This window comes from Pagrus major, chromosome 4 (assembly GCF_040436345.1).
Source record: "Pagrus major chromosome 4, Pma_NU_1.0".
NCBI classification, from domain to species: Eukaryota; Metazoa; Chordata; class Actinopteri; order Spariformes; family Sparidae; genus Pagrus; species Pagrus major.
Genome location: NC_133218.1, coordinates 36,707,262 through 36,727,740, shown reverse-complemented (window position 1 = coordinate 36,727,740; position 20,479 = coordinate 36,707,262). Strand labels below are relative to the sequence as shown.

The window sequence follows — 20,479 nt, the reverse complement described above, 5'->3', positions numbered from 1 at the left end:
AACAAACAAACTTAAAGACAACAACACAAATCAGAGAAAACAACATAAAAAACAAAAAACCTTTTTCAGCTTTTTTTTGTTCTCTTTAACAAAATATAAACTGAAAATATTCAATATTAAATGTCAGAAAACTTAAAGACAACAACACAAAATCAGAGAAAACAACAACAAAAACAAAATAACATAAAAAACTTGTAAAAAATGTTTTTATTATATTGAAACCATACCGTTCACGTCAACAAAAAATATTCAGTTTAAAAGTTTTTCTTAAAAACTTGATTAAAAACAAAGACAACACAAAACTTGAGAAAACAAGAACTTAAAAACAAAAAACAACCTTTTTAAAAAACATTTTTAATATATATTAATACATATACACATACCATAAAAACATTCAATTTTAAAAATAAAAAAACTTTATCAAAAACAAAGACAACACAAAATCAGAGAAAACAACAACATAAAAAACGTTTAAAATGTTTTTATATATTGTGTTGAAACCAAACTGCTCTCTTTGAAATCATAAACTGAAAATATTCAATTAAAAACAACAAGAACAACAAAACTTGATCAAAAAATAAAATAACAAATCAGAAAAAAAAACAAAAACAAAAAAAAACACATTCTCCATTTTTTCCGTCTCCGTTCTGCTCGTACGTCATGACGTAGAGAGCGACCTGCACGTCGTTCCCGGCGTCACGCGTCATATCTTCCAACACATCCGCCGCTTCCTGGCCGCCCGGCAGCGCCTCAGGCCCCGCTGCACCCTGATCCGCTGCCCGCGCGCTGCCACCATCCTCCGACAAGAGCCGCGGCGCCTCGGCTCGCTGTGAGAGGAGCAGCGGCCGGCATGAGCGGATGAACCGGCTGGAGATCCACGAACCGTCGGCAGAAGTCCCGGGACTCGCTGCTCGGTGAGTTTGTTTTGTCCTCCTCCAGGATGAGTGTCGGTGAGCTGCCAGGACTCTGCTCTGCTCCTCTGACTTCACGCAGGATTTAAAAATAAACCTCGTTTCTTTGGTCACAAGAGAAGTTAGCTTGACTCTGAGCAGCTTGGTTCTGCAGGCAGCCTGGACCGAGCCGGTCAGATGTCCAGCCTGTCTTTGTTAGTGACCGGCTGACATGATGTTTCCTCACCTGCTGCTTCATGTTCTCAACTTTCATTACAGCTGCATGAATCTGTGTGTTCTGTCAGCAGCGTCCGGGCCGGAGCGGGTCGGAGCCCGAGGCGGAGCGGCCGTGGTGATGGTGTTGGACTCAGGTGAAGTCTTCATGGATCAGGTTGAGGGTGAAAGCGTTGGGAGCAGCAGGGACCCGTTGGAGCCGGTTGTCCGGGCAGATCCGCCCAAAGCCTCCGCCAGCAGCTCCGCCGGGACGCCCAGAACCCCGGCCAGAAGGAGCAATGTCGCCCAGAAGGGGAAGGTGTCCCACAACGGACTCCCAGCCCAGACCAACAGCAGCCAGGTAGAGAGGAGGTCGTCATCGTCGAGGAGCGGGGCCACGCCTCGCCCGCCGCTCCGCCGGCCCCTCAGCCTGGAGGTGACCCCCCAGCGCCTGCGAGGGTCCCAGGAGCAGATGGCGGACAGGAGGATCGTGCAGCCTCCGTGGCGCAGCGGGTCGGCTGCCCCCTCGCCCCCGGCCCGCAGCCTGACCAGCCCCAGCCTGGGCGCCGGCGGCTGGATGCGCCGCAGCGAGAGCACCTGCTCGGTCAACTACTCCCTGGGGCTCCGGGCCAGCAGGGGCCAAATGAGACCCGCCACCTCCCTGCCGCATATAGCGAAGGGGCCGGGCGGCACCGCGGCGCCTGCGTCCTCCAGGCCCTGTCTGCTGGTCGCCCTCAGGCCTCTCAACCTCGAGCAGGAGAAGCGGACTTTCTTCCAGTCCGACTACAAGTACGAGCCCCAGTTTGAGTACATGCAGCCCGAGCCGAGGAGCGTGTTGGAGAAGTACCGGGAGGGATCGGGCCTCTTCCTCGAACAGGTGCAGTATGCCACACACCTGAGGTCACTTCCTGAGGGGGGGCGAGGGCTGAGCAGTGTATTGTTTCATCACGACAGGAGATGTTGTGCAGACTTCACACTGAACCGTCAGATCATTCTGGATCATATTAATCAGACGAACCGGGCCTGCTGTGTTCGACTGATAAAACCCTCTGATGATTAATTCTTCCCAATTAGAGCTGATCGAGTTCCCCGCAAGGAAAATCCTGTATTCTCTCATGTCAGATCTACTGAATATCTCTGAACATCAGAGTGTTTCACTGTCAGTGTTTTCCACCATCGTGCAGTTTGAGACGTGAAGATTCTCCAAATCCAAGAGTCCATTTTCAATTTAAAGTTTCTGCCATTGTTAGTCTGTCACAGCTGGATTTGTAAAGATCAGCAGACGATCCTCTTCAGCTGCGGTCAGGACAGACGTGACAACAACGAGACTCCTGAGCCTTTGTAAAGAAAAAAGACGAACATGGATTTAGACAAAACATACACACACAGATAAACGTTACGAAGAAGCTAATAAAGACAAAACACAGCAAAGACCAGATCGTAAATAATTACATTTGGAAAAAAATACAATATTTTTCAAAATGTAAGAGAATCAGGTCGACCGATGCGTCTTTTTCTTGGCCGATACCGACTATTAATACTCGAGGAGATCGATAACTGATAACTGGAACCGAAAAATAAAAATCTTAGAGTCAGAATTTAGAAAAATCAGTGATGAGTAACTGACTACAATTTACTCAAGTACTGTTCTTAAGTACAGTTCTGAGGTACTTTAGTGTTTCCATTATCTGCTGCTTAATACTTCCACTCCACTGAATTCATCCGGTAACTTTAGTTACTAGTTACTCTGCAGATTACAGACACACACGGCTGCAGAGTTGCACTGATGATCAGTCTGAGGACGTCTCATCACATGAAAACGTTAGAAGTAGCTCCTCACGGGACGACGTCTGTAAAGTTAAAATCGTAAAAGTAATATTTTCCAAAGTTAAAGATTTAATGGGAGAGAAAAATAATCAATAAAAGTTGGATACATTCTGTTTTATTTTTGTTTGTTTTTTTTACAAAATTTGGTTCTATCAAATCTGTTCAGAGTAATCCCTCTTCATGAACAAATCCATAAAGGATCTCTGAAAAAGAAAGTAAACCCAACCTCTCCTTCGGTGCCACTCAGTCGCTCGTCTTGGTGCACAGTAGCTGCAGGCTAATGCTAAGCTAGCTGTGTCATCTGTACACAAGTGGGCAGCAGGGATGAAGAGGAAACGATCATACTTCCTGCTGCTGATTTTGAAATCGTGACCCTAACCCTTCTCGATGACGATGACTTGTCTGTTCACCTGCAGGCCGTCGGGATCATGGAGTGCGTCCTGAAGAAGTTCGGCTCCTACGAGAACTTTGAGGAGGTGACGGGCGGCAACATCCTCCCTAAGAGTCAAGTCTGGGCTGCCGTACGCAAATATCTGCAGAAAGAAGGCTGTGTGGGAGAGGTGAGTGTGCAGAGTCAGCTCACCTGTGAAACAGCCGTCCAATCACAGCAGACATTTTGACCGACCGGCTCAAACAAAAGAAACTGATCTGACTCGGTCGGATCTGAGTGAAGACAGTGAAATTAACTTCGGTTTGTTCAGCAGCTAAACTCAGTGACGCAGTAAACACCTGCGCTGGAGGAGCTGTCGGCTCTGTTGAATAGTTATTTACTGTCTTCATTAAAGATTTACCAGGTCTGACCAGCAGTCAGCTGAAGACATGAGAGGAAGGAGGAAACGTTAATGGTTAAACTCCCCGAGGTCGAGTCAAGTCGATTTTATTTGCACAACTCACAACCTGCCTCAAGATGCTTCACAGCCCGTCGAGCACACGACTCCCTCCGACCTTACAGCCCCGATAAGATCAGGAAAAACAAAATGAAAGTGTGTGTGTGTCTGTGTGTGTGTGTGTGTGTGTCTCCAGGTTGTGGTGCGTCTGTCCGACGAGCTGCTGTCTCAGGCGGTGATGGTGGTGGAGAGCTGTCGTCCCACTCTGACCATCAACCTGGCTGGAGCTCGACAGCACTGGCTGGAGGGGATGCTGAGACACGAGATAGGTAATCTTCACCTCACACAGAGCCGATATTATCCACACGACGGGCTCAAAAAACTCATCTTCCAGAACAACAGCGGTGTTTTTCCACAGTGAGTTCTGATCCAAATAGCAGAGGAGAAATTAAAAATGCACACCGAACAGGAGCTCAGGTGTCAGGAGGTGAAAGCAGACCGGGTCAAGGACTTTAGTGTTTACAGCTCCATGAACACCTGAGGGCTGCTAACACTGTCAGCTACTGGTGACTGTGTTGACTGCTTACTTTTCCTTTGTTGTGTTGTCTTCTAAATTCAATTTAAAAAAAAAAAAAAGTGTCTCAACCAGGAAATGCAGCCGGCTAACATATGTGGCTCTTCCACATGTGTTAGCTTTGCTCGACTCAGTTTGACTCGCTGCAGGGATTCACATCTCCATGTCAACAGGACCTCCTGCGCGAAGGTGTGTCTTTAAATAATGAGCGGGCGACGACGATTTTCCTCACTGCACTGTTGTACCATAATGTCCCTTTTGTGAGAGGGACAAATATTTGGTAAGAGCGCGGCAGTATCGTATTCCCCACATAATTATATTCACGTGAAAGCAAAAGCTGAATGCATATTTATTTAATACGGAGGCTCCACCCTCGGACACTGTGATGTTCTGATGTTCAACACAGCCGGCGTGTGTGATGTGTGATGAAGTTTATATAAAACTTTTTGTGTTTCCTCTTTTAACTTCCTGTCAGACTGTTGATGTCGTTCGATTATGGTCGACAGAAGTTACTTCTCTTTGCTTCTGAGGAACTTCAAAATGATCAGGGTTGGTTCAGTCAGAAGTTGCACAGATGTAGTCTCAGTTAAAGGATCCTCATCCTTTCTGACTTTGTGTCAACAGTTCCCTCTCCTGTTTCGACACAGCGACACCTCTGTGCTCAAAGCCGGTACATAAATAAACGGCAGAATGAGGCGGATGAACGTGACCCGTCTGTACAGAGCCGTGACCTCAAACCTGCTTTTCAGGATCGGATGGACTCAGTAAAGCGAACAATTAAAGCATCGGACTCGGTGTGCAATGTTTCTGTGCGTGACGTTTTTTAACGGATTAAAAAAAACGCAAAAAAACAGACTTGGTGTGCAAAGGCCTTTAATCTGTAGCTGAACGCTGGAAATGTTTCCAAACCTTAACATCCATCTGAATGTCACATGAACGTGGCATTTAGAAACGCAGTATAATAAACGTATATTAAACGAGTCAAACACAGTGGCAACAGACAAAACCAGCAAACTATGAAAGTAAAGATGCAAGTTAAAATAAATTAAAATGAAATGAAAGGGGAAAAAACAAATGTTGATAATGATCAGATAAATATTATTATTCAAATGTTTTTATTGACTTTTTAAATGTGAAAACTTTCACTACATACAAGTGATGAGACCACAGCTGACATCCACACAACGTAAAGACAATAAAATCCACACTGATGAAATGAAATAAAAAGAGTTGTTACACATAATACAGAGATCATGAAATAAGCTACAGTCTTACGCTTCATGATCAGAGAAAGTAAAAGGACAATAAATAAATAAATAAATAGGCTGACGAAGTGTCCGTCCTCTCCTCAGGTACACATTATCTGCGAGGCGTGAACAACAACCTGCAGCCGTGGTCCACCTCTGAGGGCCGGAAGCAGTTCGGCCTGAAACCGGCCAATCCCACGGAGGAGGGCCTGGCCAGCCTGCACAGCGTGTTGCTACGGAAACAGCCGTACCTGTGGCGCGCGGCTCTGCTCTACTACACGGTGTACCACGCCACCAGCATGAGCTTCAGCCAGCTCTTCAGCCACATCGCTCGCTTCGTCCAGGACCCGGACGTCCGCTGGGAGTACTGCCTGAGAGCCAAGAGGGGACAGACGGACACCTCGCAGCCCGGTAGACACACACACACACACACACACACACACACACACACACACACGCATATGTAAGATTAACACTTTAAATATATGAATGCTTTTATCTGAATGGACCTAATGTGCCCTGAGTTTTGCCTCTCAGGCTTGAAAGATGTATTTTTATCCTCCCTGCGTGTCGCCTGTTTCTGTCTCAGGCTGCTTCAGTAAAGATCAGGTTTATCTGGACGGGATCCTCCGAATCCTTCGGCACCGACGGAACATCGACTTCAAGACGTTGACTTCTTTAGGAAAGGTCGGTGTCCACACGACACCTTCAAATATTTATTACCAATATAAAGCTTTCAGTATGTTTCCATTTAAAAATGAGCAGGTAAGTGAGTAAACTTCATTTCTACACAGCCTTTTAAAACCAGAGTTACAGGGTGTTGGAATAATGAAACAAAGAGCAAGTGGTGGAGGAAGTAGTCAGATCCTTTATTTATGTAAAAGTGCCGATACCACACTGTAGAAGTATTCTGTAGGCAAAAATCCTGCATAGAAAACACAGGTAACTAAAAGTATAATGAGGAAAATGTAGTTTTCAGTATCAGAAGTAAAAGTACTCAGTGCAGTAAAATTTGCCTGTGTCTGTTGTACAGATGAATTTAGCTTCTTTAATAGAAGTTTTATTAAAAATAAGATTTCCTCCATCTGACCTTTACAGCTGGAAGTTTAAATTTCAGGTGAAAAAGAATCTGGGGGTTAAAAACAATTGATATGGAAAAAAAATCAGGATGAAAAAAAAATCAGTTGCAAAAAAAATTCAGGTGGAAAAAATTTGATGAATCGAGATGAAAAAAATGTCTGAATTTCAGGTGAAAAATAATCTGGGGGTTAAAAACAATTGATATTTCATCCTGATTTTTTTTCTATATCAATTGTTTTTAACCCCCAGATTATTTTCCACCTGAAATTTTTTTCGAAATCATGATGAAAAAAAATCAGGACGAAAAATTTGAGGTGACAAAAATTTAGGTGGAAAAAAATCAGGACGAAAAAAAATCAGGAGATATTGAATTGGAAAAAAAAGTTTTTTCATGTGATTTCACAGATGGAACTTTTTTATTAAGATTATTCTGGCAAAAGTTATGTTTCATCAGTTCTCAGTCATAAACAAGGAGGGAAAACCATTTAGATCAGACTCAGAAAATGGATCATCAGAACTTTTGTTTCCTCAGGGCTTCTGCTCTGAGCTCCTGTGGAAGCAGTGAAATCAAACAGGGAAGATGTGACATGTTTCAATGTAATTAGTATAAATAACATTAATGATATAACAAGGTGAACAGAAACATGTTTCCAAAAGAAGTACACACCATACTCTCATAAATGACTGTACTTCACCACCCAGCCACCAGGGGGCGTAGTAGAGTATTACTACATGTATCACAAGTCAGTACGTTCTCTATAAAACATGTTGAATAGAAAGAGGTGGTACGACTACAGAGCCACAAAGTAAATAAGTAGATGAAGTTTCCTTCCTCGTATCCACCGATGAACCCTCCTCTTCACCTGTGCAGGTGTCTTATGAAGACGTGGAGAGGCTGAGGCAGCTGGCGGTCTTCCAGCGGACCAGAATCCCGCACTTCATGCGAGACCAGGAGCGGTACCTGCAACATCTGGATCACATCGTCGCCGTCAACGAACTGGACGACTCAGCGCTGCAGGACCTGCTGCCCTGACCGTCCTGCCCCCGACCCCACCCTACCCCACCCCACCCTTCACCACCTGAAACCCAAGAAGAAGAAGAAGAAGAAGAAGAAGAAGAAGAAGAAGAAGAAGGTACACAGACTGTATCAGGTGGTGCGTGAACATCATAAACAGTATTATCGATGCTTTATTTGGGCGACTTTTGTAAAACTTGAATGACGCGAACAAAAGGGACGTACACACTAACACCTCTATCTACATCCTCACTTTTGTCCGATGCATGTTAATGTGGCTTCTTCACGGAGCCGAGTACAGTTCAAGTGCCCCCCTGCCCCCCTCGCCTTTACTCCTACTATGAAGTTACCTCAATACTGCAACTCTACGATGTAACCAACATTATATATGTAGACTCATACATAACCACTGCATCCAGCGCCTGTACAGGACACCGCTAACATGTCGCGTACAGACCGAAACATTCATAATCACACGCTTTATTTATGCAATTATTTAAGTTTTTTACTTTGAGAGAACAGACTGAATGTCTCTGGTATTAGCTTTATACCTTTTTTTAGACAACATTGTTTTATGCCTTAGATTGTTTGCATTTCAAAAAAGGTCACCAAGGACGAAAAGACAAAAAAAAAAAACCCTGAGGAAGACGTAACGGAGTCCATGAATCTTTAAGATATCAAGTGCCACTGGACCCAGTCAAGTATTAAAATCTCCCCGGGGTGGTTTTTAAAATATCAGTGTTATTAATGAGACGCTGAGCAGTGTTGTTTCTGTCTTCACAGAGTCCTTGGTGGTCTTTTGATTTCAGTATGCTACTGTGATGTGACCGTCCCCAAGCTCCCCCTCTGCAGCAACCAAATTTTCTTTTGCAACGTTAAAGGAGTAGTTACAAAGCTAATTCGCTTTCTTGCAGAAAGTTAAATGAGAAAATTGAGGCCGCTCTCATTTTTTTGTACTTTCAATATGTAGCTGAAGCCGGACAGGAAGTTCGCTCACCTCCCTGGATCAGCGACGGTCCAGTCAAACCTTAAACTTAAGCTCTATGATGAAGCGACACGCCTGGTGCTCTGATCGAGAGCTGCAGGGACGATGTATTTTTGTAGGCTGTTAGCATCACAACAACAAAAGAAGTTTGAGCTGATACAACCGTCGTTGTCTCGTCTTTTCAGCCGTCACGATCAAAGTTCACAGGTTAGAAATGTTTGTGTGTCTACCTTACCGACCTGCCGCGAGAATGTAAAGCAACAATAAATAAGGGCGGTGGCAGTTAGCACACCGTCACTCTGCCACTTGATTGTTTACCAGCCACGAAATAACCGTAACAAAATGTTTTTACCTTCATGACGGACCCAGGCCAGCCATTTTCCCTGTTTTCAGTCTTGATGCTAAGCTAAGCTAACTGGCCGCCGGCTGTAGCTTCATAATTAACGGACCAGAGCTGCAACGATTAGTTATCAACCGTTACATTAATTGGCAATTATTTAGCTAATCGATCAATCGGTTTGAGTCTTTTTAAAGGAAAAAAAATCTGAATTCTCAGATTTCAGCTTCATTTTCTGGTTTCTTTCCTCGGTGACTGTAAACTAGGAATTTTGGGTTGTGGACAAAAAAGACACGTTAAACATTAAACACGTCATCTTGGGCTTAAAATAATATCACAATACTTTGAGGCTACGATACACATCAGATATCTTGATACTTTTGAAATCTCCTCTAAAGCTCTTCATAAATGACGTTGTTGAAATCAAATATCACGATATTTGTGACCAAATACCTCGATATCGATATTGTAACAATATGAACACAATGAGATTATTGATGATCATCGGTCATGTGGATCTAGAAGAGTCTGGATGGTTCAGACTTCACTTTACTGTAACGCTGCCTTTAAACAACACGTATGACATATCACTACATGACTATATCCAAAATCTAAGACGATGTCTAGTCTCATATCACGATAACGGTGTGATATCGATACATTGCTCAGCCCTCGGCTTTGGAAAAGACTAATCATCTCCTGACATTTTAATCTGACTGAACAAAGCACTTATTGATTAATCGACGATGAAAGCAATGGTTGCAGCCCTACGACAGGCAGAAATGAGGTCGGTATTGATCTGTATCTAACTCTCTGCAAGAACGCAAATGAGCCAATGTACCAAAATGTAGAACTATTCCTTTAACATGTAGATAAAGTGCCAAAGTGGCATTTTAAAACACTGTTGGGTTGTTTGGAGAAGCGGCCGGTCATCGTAGCTCCTCATCCAGACTGGAGTCACTGGCTGAGGAGGAAGCAGGGGGTGTTGTGGGCGTGCCTTCGATGGGTGTAGAGCTCATCTGCTGTAGCTAGCCGTGTGTTTGTAGGCTGCTTTTTACCGTGTTTGACACTTAAAAACTTCAGATGTCAGTCAGGGCATTCATTTTGGGCCAAGCCGTCTGTGAGCAGAATTTAAACCAGGTCACAACAGAGACGATGTGGACTTAACGGCGTCCGTAGTCCCAGTTTTTAAACCTGAAAAACCACTTGACCAAAATGTGAATTCTACTTCTGTGATGCATTTTAAATACTTGGATTTGAAGATGAACATGTTATTTAAATTGACTCTGCTGTGTTTACAATTTCAGCCATTTGGTAAGCAGATACGTTTTAAATTTGAGCAGGTTGTCGTCTGCTGACCTCGCCAACCTCGGCCTGGATTCGCCTAAAAGAATGCACCTATTTGTAATGCACGAATGTTGCACAAGTGTTTTATGTTCTGGGAAACACCTTGAATTTCCAGTTTATTTATTAAAAAGTACACACACTTGATGAGCTGTCCGGTCTGTTTCTTTTGGCACCACAACGAGCACCAACGTCCTGTTCTTTAAAATGTGGTTATCCTGTTGTCAGGCTAAAATAAGGCAGGAAAAGCAGGAAAACTATAGCTAATATAGTTTATTAGCTACTATAGCTAATAAACCACCGTAGTTTAGAGTTCAAGTCAAGCAACCGAGCTACAGGGTGTCTCACAGGTTAACTGAAATGCAACTTGGAATAATGAAACAAAGAGCAAGTGGTGGAGGAAGCAGTCAGATCCTTTATTCATGTAAAAGTACAGATACCACACTGTATAAATATTCTGTAAAAAAAAGTTCGGGTGAAAAAAAATTCAGGTGAAAAAAAGTTCAGGTGGAAAAAAGTTCAGGTGGAAAAAAATTCAGGTGAAAAAAAAAATTCAGGTGAAAAAAAAATTCAGGTGGAAAAAAGTTCAGGTGGAAAAAAGTTCAGGTGAAAAAAAGTTCAGGTGCTTGAGAACGGTAGTTCGGGTGGGTGCACGGAAAACGGTATACCAACTCGAGTATATCACGCTGCTGCACCTCTGACAGATGTCCTAATTGAGCCGGCAAAACTTTTACCATCTCGGAGTTTGACAAACGGGCACTATGATGAGTGGAATGACGTGTCATTAAATCGTCGTCGGACGAATCAGCAGTGCTGTCTGTTACAATCAATGCGCAACTGCTGGGGACTACATGTGACGGAGCTGTTTCAGGCATTTCTTTGGAGTGATATGGTTTCAACATATTGATGTGGCATATGTGAGTTTTCCGCCTTCTTTTTGGCATGTCAATAACATAGTCGGTGTCACTGAGACGCTCACAGATGTCATAAGGACCGGAGAATTTGGCTGAGAGCGCCGAGCCGGGAATAGGCAGCAAAACCAAAACTTTATCACCAACTTGGAAATGACGGGGGACAGCACAGCGGTCATAATGATGCTTCATCACCGATTGAAAAGCAGACAGGTAAGCCCAATCAGGTTATTCCCCCAACCCCACTGCATCCGATACCTGCGTTAGGAGAGCCGTTTGAGCGAGTGATAGTAGATTGTGTTGGGCCTTTGCCTCGGACCAAAAGTGGAAATGAATATCTCTTTACCATCATGTGCACTGCCACCCGTTTTCCTGAAGCAGTCCCGCTGCGCAAAATAACAGCCAGCTCCGTTGTAAAAGCCCTGACCAAATTATTTTCCATCTTCGGCCTCCCACGCACAATCCAATCCGATCAAGGAACAAATTTCCAATCGAAACTTTTTAAACTTTTTAAACAAGTTCTTTTAAACACGCAGTCTCCAGTGCGTACCATCCGGAGTCCCAAGGCGCGCTGGAGCGGTGGCACCAGACGTTAAAGTCTATGCTACGAAAATATTGCCTAGAAACTGGGAAAAGTTGGGATGAAGGAATCCCGTTCGTGTTGTTTGCGGCCCATGAGGCCACTCAGGAATCCTTAGGATTCAGTCCTGCGGAGCTTGTTTTTGCGCACACGCCCCGTGGTCCAGTAAAAGCCCTGCAAGAAAAGCTCCTCGCGACGGAGTCCGACGCTAAGAAAAATGTGTTGGATTATGTCAGTCAGTTCCGTGAGCGTTTGCACTGTGCTAACACGCTCGCCAGGGAGTAGCAGGGCCATAACAAGGTGGAAAAGTTCGGGTGGAAAAAAATGTTCAGGTGGAAAAAAAATTCTGGTGGAAAAACATGCAGGTGAAAAAGTTCAGGTTAAAAAATGTTCAGGTGGAAAAAGTTCGGGTGGAAAAAAATGTTCAGGTGAAAAAAAATTCAGGTGGAAAAAAAAGTTTGGGTAGAAAAAAATTCAGGTGGAAAAAAAAGTTCAGGTGGAAAAAAAAGTTCAGGTGGAAAAAAAGTTCAGGTGGAAAAAAAAGTTCAGGTGGAAAAAAGTTTGGGGTGGAAAAAAGTTCAGGTGGAAAAAAAATTCAGGTGGAAAAAAAACAGGTGGAAAAAAGTTCAGGTGGAAAAAAAATTCAGGTGGAAAAAAAACAGGTGGAAAAAAGTTCAGGTGGAAAAAAAATTCAGGTGGAAAAAAAACAGGTGGAAAAAAGTTCAGGTGGAAAAAATGATGTTGAGAAAGAAGTTCAGGAGATATTGAATTGAAAAAAAAGTTTTTTCATGTGATGTGATTTGATGTTTTCAATGTAATTAGTATAAATAACATTAATGATATAACAAGGTGAACAGAAACATGTTTCCAAAAGAAGTACACACCATACTCTCATAAATGACTGTACTTCACCACCCAGCCACCAGGGGGCGTAGTAGAGTATTACACTACATGTATCACAAGTCAGTATGTTCTTTATAAAACAGTCTGCTGACCTCACCAACCTCGGCCTGGACTCGCCTAAAAGAAAGCACCTATTTGTAATGCACGAATGTGTTTCATGTTCTGGGAAACACCAGTTCATTTATTAAAAAGTACGCACACCTGACGAGCTCTCCGGTCCGTTTCTTTTGGCACCAGCGTCCTGTTCTTTAAAATGTGGTTATCCTGTTGTCAGGCTAAAATAAGCCAGGAAAAGCAGGAAAACTATAGCTAATATAGTTTATTAGCTACTATAGCTAATATAGTTTATTAGCTACTATAGCTAATAAAGCACTGTAGTTTAGAGTTTAAGTCAAGCAACCGAGCTACAGGGTGTCTCACAGGTTAACTGTGAAATGCAACTTGGAAAAAGAAAACAAAGAGCAAGTGGTGGAGGAAACAGTCAGATCCTTTATTTATGTAAAAGTACAGATACCACACTGTATAAATATTGTGTAGGTAAAAATGAATAAAAATAATATTTCCTCCATCTGACCTTTACAGCTGGAAGTTTGATTGTGTATAAACGATGCAGGTTTTCTCCCACTTTGTTTATTAGTTTTCATAATAAAAACATTCAGGTGGAAAAAAAGTTCAGGTGAAAAAAAAGTTCAGGTGGGAAAAAAATGTCATGAAAGAAAATTCAGGTGGAAAAAAGTTTGGGTGGAAAAAAAATTCAGCTGAAAAAAAAAGTTCAGGTGGGAAAAAAAATTCAGGTGGAAAAAAATTCAGGTGAAAAAAAATTCAGGTGGAAAAAAGTTCAGGTGAAAAAAAGTTCAGGTGAAAAAAAATTCAGGTGGAAAAAAATTCAGGTGAAAAAAAAATTCAGGTGAAAAAAAGTTCAGGTGGAAAAAAAATTCAGGTGAAAAAAATGATGTTGAGAAAGAAGTTCAGGAGATACTGAATTAAAAAAAAAGTTTTTTCATGTGATGTGATTTGATGTTTTCAATGTAATTAGTATAAATAACATTAATGATATAACAAGGTGAACAGAAACATGTTTCCAAAAGAAGTACACACCATACTCTCATAAATGACTGTACTTCACCACCCAGCCACCAGGGGGCGTAGTAGAGTATTACACTACATGTATCACAAGTCAGTATGTTCTTTATAAAACAGTCTGCTGACCTCACCAACCTCGGCCTGGACTCGCCTAAAAGAAAGCACCTATTTGTAATGCACGAATGTGTTTCATGTTCTGGGAAACACCAGTTCATTTATTAAAAAGTACGCACACCTGACGAGCTCTCCGGTCCGTTTCTTTTGGCACCAGCGTCCTGTTCTTTAAAATGTGGTTATCCTGTTGTCTGGCTAACTTTTTTATTGTCGTCATTTTGAGCTGATGACCTTTTCTAGCTGTTGTTATTAAAAGTGAGGCTGTCATTATATCCATTTGTTACAGGAACTCAAAGATATCATCTGAATATCTATTTAAAAAAATGACATTTGCCAAAGAACGTCTACACTGATGAGATAACTGTTTTTATAGATCCAACTGGTTCTCTTGCCAGACCCGACCTCCTCCGCCTCTGATTGGCTTGCGTCCATTGTTTTCACAGACGAAACCTCGACAGCTTCGTGGTCCTCATCACCATACATCCAACAAGTCTTTTGACGGGAGAAGGCGGCAAAAACGGTGAAATTCAACTGATAGGCGCCTTATTCCCATCGCAAAAACTGTATAAATCTGACAGAGATTTTCATATCTCTGAAGTCCGCTGGACAACCAGAGGAAGGGAGGGACGTAAGCTAGCTAATGAGGTAGTTAGCGTGCTGTTACCTAACTGTATGTTCAGGAGTTGTTTTGTAAAACAAACAGCAAGCGGAGGAGCTGATACAGCAGATTGTGAGCTGCAGTCTCCCCGGTAAACACACCGACCTCTTCGGCAGTTTCAGCTGCAGTGTCTCTGGGCTCGTTAGAAGACCAGCGGCAGCTGGCCCTGCAGACATCCGACCCGTTCGCTCTACCTAACGAGCCCAGAGACCTGTTCTTTAAAATGTGGTTATCCTGTTGTCAGGCTAAAATAAGGCAGGAAAAGCAGGAAAACTATAGCTAATATAGTTTATTAGCTACTATAGCTAATAAACCACCGTAGTTTAGAGTTCAAGTCAAGCAACCGAGCTACAGGGTGTCTCACAGGTTAATTGTGAAATGCAACTTGGAAAAAGAAAACAAAGAGCAAGTGGTGGAGGAAGCAGTCAGATCCTTTATTTATGTAAAAGCACAGATACCACACTGTATAAATATTGTGTAGGTAAAAATGAATAAAAATAATATTTCCTCCATCTGACCTTTACAGCTGAAAGTTTAAATGTGTATAAACGATGCAGGTTTTCTCCCAGTTTGTTCATTAGTTTTGATAATTGAAAAAGATTATTTCTACAAACAATCTATGAAGGTTTTAATCTGTGAAGCATGTTGTTAGTGTGATCCTCTTAAATTCCTTCTGCTCAAAAAGGTTTTCAGGCCGAAAAAAAATTGAGGTGAATCAGGAGGAAAAGAATTTGAGGTGTAAAAAAATGACGTTGAAAAAAAAATGTCATGATGAAAGAAATTCAGGTGGAAAAAAGTTTTGGGTGGAAAAAAATTCAGGTGAAAAAAAATTTCAGGTGTAAAAAAATTCTGGTGAAAAAAAATTCGGGTGGAAAAAAATTCTGGTGAAAAAAATTCAGGTGGAAAAAAAATTCAGGTGAAAAAAAATTCAGGTGGAAAAAAAAGTTCAGGTGGAAAAAAAAAGTTCAGGTGGAAAAAAATGATGTTGAGAAAGAAGTTGAGGAGATATTGAATTGAAAAAAAAGTTTTTTCATGTGATGTGATTTGATGTTTTCAATGTAATTAGTATAAATAACATTAATGATATAACAAGGTGAACAGAAACATGTTTCCAAAAGAAGTACACACCATACTCTCATAAATGACTGTACTTCACCACCCAGCCACCAGGGGGTGTAGTAGAGTATTACACTACATGTATCACAAGTCAGTATGTTCTTTATAAAATAGTCTGCTGACCTCACCAACCTCGGCCTGGACTCGCCTAAAAGAGTGCACCTATTTGTAATGCACGAATGTGTTTCATGTTCTGGGAAACACCAGTTCATTTATTAAAAAGTACGCACACCTGACGAGCTCTCCGGTCCGTTTCTTTTGGCACCAGCGTCCTGTTCTTTAAAATGTGGTTATCCTGTTGTCTGGCTAACTTTTTTATTGTCGTCATTTTGAGCTGATGACCTTTTCTAGCTGTTGTTATTAAAAGTGAGGCTGTCATTATTAGCGTGCTGTTACCTAACTGTATGTTCAGGAGCTGTTTTGTAAAACAAACAGCAAGCGGAGGAGCTGATACAGCAGATTGTGAGCTGCAGCCTCCCCGGTAAACACACCGACCTCTTCGGCAGTTTCAGCCGCAGTGTCTCTGGGCTCGTTAGAAGACCAGCGGCAGCTGGCCCTGCAGACATCCGACCCGTTCGCTCTACCTAACGAGCCCAGAGACCTGTTCTTTAAAATGTGGTTATCCTGTTGTCAGGCTAAAATAAGCCAGGAAAAGCAGGAAAACTATAGCTAATATAGTTTATTAGCTACTATAGCTAATAAAGCACTGTAGTTTAGAGTTTAAGTCAAGCAACCGAGCTACAGGGTGTCTCACAGGGTAACTGAAATGCAACTTGGAAAAAGAAAACAAAGAGCAAGTGGTGGAGGAAGCAGTCAGATCCTTTATTTATGTAAAAGTACAGATACCACACTGTATAAATATTGTGTAGGTAAAAATGAATAAAAATAATATTTCCTCCATCTGACCTTTACAGCAGGAAGTTTAAATGTGTATGAACGATGCAGGTTTTTTCCCAGACATTGAAAAAAAATGTCATGATGAAAGAAATTTCAGGTGTAAAAAAATTCAGGTGGAAAAAAGTTCAGGTGGAAAAAAAATTCAGGTGAAAAAAAAATTCAGGTGGAAAAAAAAATTCAGGTGAAAAAAAAATTCAGGTGGAAAAAAAGTTTGTGTGGAAAAAAATTCAGGTGAAAAAAAATTCAGGTGGAAAAAAAGTTTGGGTGGAAAAAATTTCAGGTGGAAAAAAATTTCAGGTGGAAAAAAAGTTTGTGTGGAAAAAAATTCAGGTGAAAAAAAATTCAGGTGGAAAAAAAATTCAGGTGGAAAAAAAAATCAGGTGGAAAAAAAATTCAGGTGGAAAAAAAGTTTGTGTGGAAAAAAATTCAGGTGAAAAAAAATTCAGGTGGAAAAAAAATTCAGGTGAAAAAAAATTCAGGTGGAAAAAAATTCAGGTGAAAAAAAAATTCAGGTGGAAAAAAAAGTTCAGGTGGGAAAAAAATTCAGGTGGAAAAAAGTTCAGGTGGTAAAAAATGATGTTGAGAAAGAAGTTCAGGAGATATTGAATTGAAAAAAAGTTTTTTCATGTGATGTGATTTGATGTTTTCAATGTAATTAGTATAAATAACATTAATGATATAACAAGGTGAACAGAAACATGTTTCCAAAAGAAGTACACACCATACTCTCATAAATGACTGTACTTCACCACCCAGCCACCAGGGGGCGTAGTAGAGTATTACACTACATGTATCACAAGTCAGTATGTTCTTTATAAAATAGTCTGCTGACCTCACCAACCTCGGCCTGGACTCGCCTAAAAGAAAGCACCTATTTGTAATGCACGAATGTGTTTCATGTTCTGGGAAACACCAGTTCATTTATTAAAAAGTACGCACACCTGACGAGCTCTCCGGTCCGTTTCTTTTGGCACCAGCGTCCTGTTCTTTAAAATGTGGTTATCCTGTTGTCTGGCTAAAATAAGGCAGGAAAAGCAGGAAAACTATAGCTAATATAGTTTATTAGCTACTATAGCTAATAAAGCACTGTAGTTTAGAGTTTAAGTCAAGCAACCGAGCTACAGGGTGTCTCACAGGGTAACTGAAATGCAACTTGGAAAAAGAAAACAAAGAGCAAGTGGTGGAGGAAGCAGTCAGATCCTTTATTTATGTAAAAGTACAGATACCACACTGTATAAATATTGTGTAGGTAAAAATGAATAAAAATAATATTTCCTCCATCTGACCTTTACAGCAGGAAGTTTAAATGTGTATGAACGATGCAGGTTTTCTCCCAGTTTGTTTATTAGTTTTCATAATTGAAAAAGATTATTTCTACAAACAATCTATGAAGGTTTTAATCTGTGAAGCATGTTGTTAGTGTGATCCTCTTAAATTCCTTCTGCTCAAAAAGGTTTTCAGACAAAAAAATTGAGGTGAATCAGGAGGAAAAGAATTTGAGGTGTAAAAAAATGACATTGAAAAAAAATGTCATGATGAAAGAAATTTCAGGTGTAAAAAAGTTTTGGGTGAAAAAAAAATAGGTGGAAAAAAATTCAGGTGGAAAAAAGTTCAGGTGGAAAAAAGTTCAGGTGGAAAAAAATGATGGTGAGAAAGAAGTTCAGGAGATATTGAATTGAAAAAAAAGTTTTTTCATGTGATGTGATTTGATGTTTTCAATGTAATTAGTATAAATAACATTAATGATATAACAAGGTGAACAGAAACATGTTTCCAAAAGAAGTACACACCATACTCTCATAAATGACTGTACTTCACCACCCAGCCACCAGGGGGCGTAGTAGAGTATTACACTACATGTATCACAAGTCAGTATGTTCGTTATAAAATAGTCTGCTGACCTCACCAACCTCGGCCTGGACTCGCCTAAAAGAAAGCACCTATTTGTAATGCACGAATGTGTTTCATGTTCTGGGAAACACCAGTTCATTTATTAAAAAGTACGCACACCTGACGAGCTCTCCGGTCCGTTTCTTTTGGCACCAGCGTCCTGTTCTTTAAAATGTGGTTATCCTGTTGTCTGGCTAAAATAAGGCAGGAAAAGCAGGAAAACTATAGCTAATATAGTTTATTAGCTACTATAGCTAATAAAGCACTGTAGTTTAGAGTTTAAGTCAAGTAACCGAGCTACAGGGTGTCTCACAGGGTAACTGAAATGCAACTTGGAAAAAGAAAACAAAGAGCAAGTGGTGGAGGAAGCAGTCAGATCCTTTATTTATGTAAAAGTACAGATACCACACTGTATAAATATTGTGTAGGTAAAAATGAATAAAAATAATATTTCCTCCATCTGACCTTTACAGCTGGAAGTTTAAATGTGTATAAACGATGCAGGTTTTCTCCCACTTTGTTTATTAGTTTTCATAATAAAAACATTCAGGTGGAAAAAAAAGTTTGGGTGGAAAAAAAATTCAGGTGTAAAAAAAGTTCAGCTTGAAAAAAAATTCAGGTAAAAAAACAGTTCAGGTGGAAAAAAAAAGTTCAGGTGAAAAAAAAGTTCAGGTGGAAAAAAATTCAGGTGAAAAAAAGTTCAGGTGAAAAAAAATTCAGTTGGAAAAAAAGTTCAGGTGAAAAAAAAGTTCAGGTGAAAAAAAAGTTCAGGTGAAAAAAAATTCAGTTGGAAAAAAAATTCAGTTGGAAAAAAAGTTCAGGTGAAAAAAAAATTCTGATGGAAGAAAAAGTTCAGGTGAAAAAAAGTTCTGGTGAAGAAAGTTCAGGTGAAAAAAAGTTCAGGTGGAAAAAAAAGTTCAGGTGAAAAAAAAGTTCAGGTGAAAAAAAATTCAGGTGGAAAAAAATTCAGGTGGAAAAAAAGTTCAGGTGAAAAAAAAATTCAGGTGAAAAAAAAGTTCAGGTGGAAAAAAAAGTTCAGGTGAAAAAAAAATTCAGGTGAAAAAAAATTCAGGTGGTAAAAAATGATGGTGAGAAAGAAGTTCAGGAGATTTTGAATTGAAAAAAAAGTTTTTTCATGTGATGTGATTTCATGTTTTCAATGTAATTAGTATAAATAACATTAATGATATAACAAGGTGAACAGAAACATGTTTCCAAAAGAAGTACACACCATACTCTCATAAATGACTGTACTTCACCACCCAGCCACCAGGGGGCGTAGTAGAGTATTACACTACATGTATCACAAGTCAGTATGTTCTTTATAAAACAGTCTGCTGACCTCACCAACCTCGGCCTGGACTCGCCTAAAAGAAAGCACCTATTTGTAATGCACGAATGTGTTTCATGTTCTGGGAAACACCAGTTCATTTATTAAAAAGTACGCACACCTGACGAGCTCTCCGGTCCGTTTCTTTTGGCACCAGCGTCCTGTTCTTTGAAATGTGGTTATCCTGTTGTCAGGCTAAAATAAGGCAGGAAAAGCAGGAAAACTATAGCTAATATAGTTTATTAGCTACTATAGCTAATAAAGCACTGTAGTTTAGAGTTTAAGTCAAGCAACCGAGCTACAGGGTGTCTCACAGGGTAACTGAAATGCAACTTGGAAAAAGAAAACAAAGAGCAAGTGGTGGAGGAAGCAGTCAGATCCTTTATTTATGTTAAAGTACAGATACCACACTGTATAAATATTGTGTAGGTAAAAATGAATAAAAATAATATTTCCTCCATCTGACCTTTACAGCTGGAAGTTTAAATGTGTATAAACGATGCAGGTTTTTTCCCACTTTGTTTATTAGTTTTCATAATAAAAACATTCAGGTGGAAAAAAATTCAGGTGAAAAAAGTTCAGGTGAAAAAACATTCAGGTGGAAAAAAGTTCAGGTGAAAAGAAATTCAGGTGTAAAAAAGTTTGGGTGAAAAAAAGT

General features: G+C 40.7%; 1 protein-coding gene and 1 long non-coding RNA gene across 4 annotated transcripts; one reads left to right on the top strand and one right to left on the bottom strand.

The window, feature by feature from the left end:
* Positions 1–734: 734 nt before the first annotated feature.
* kiaa0895l lies at positions 735–10,486 on the top strand. 3 transcript variants are annotated; one of them, XM_073463719.1, is made up of 7 exons: positions 735–914; positions 1,196–1,980; positions 3,347–3,490; positions 3,954–4,086; positions 5,684–5,989; positions 6,168–6,265; positions 7,530–10,486. In XM_073463719.1, the coding sequence occupies exons 2-7, from the start codon at positions 1,246–1,248 to the stop codon at positions 7,689–7,691; spliced, it is 1,578 nt and encodes a 525-aa protein (XP_073319820.1). In that variant the 5' UTR covers positions 735–914; positions 1,196–1,245; the 3' UTR covers positions 7,692–10,486. The 3 variants fall into 3 exon arrangements, with proteins under 3 accessions (XP_073319820.1, XP_073319821.1, XP_073319819.1); XM_073463720.1 differs by having other exon boundaries at positions 772–914; positions 1,199–1,980; XM_073463718.1 differs by having other exon boundaries at positions 772–914; positions 1,170–1,980.
* Positions 2,069–3,908, bottom strand: LOC140994171 (uncharacterized). Its single transcript, XR_012178722.1, has 3 exons — positions 3,825–3,908; positions 3,341–3,477; positions 2,069–2,440 (listed from the first exon to the last, which is right to left on the bottom strand). It is a non-coding gene; the product is annotated as an uncharacterized lncRNA (long non-coding RNA).
* Positions 10,487–20,479: the final 9,993 nt, after the last annotated feature.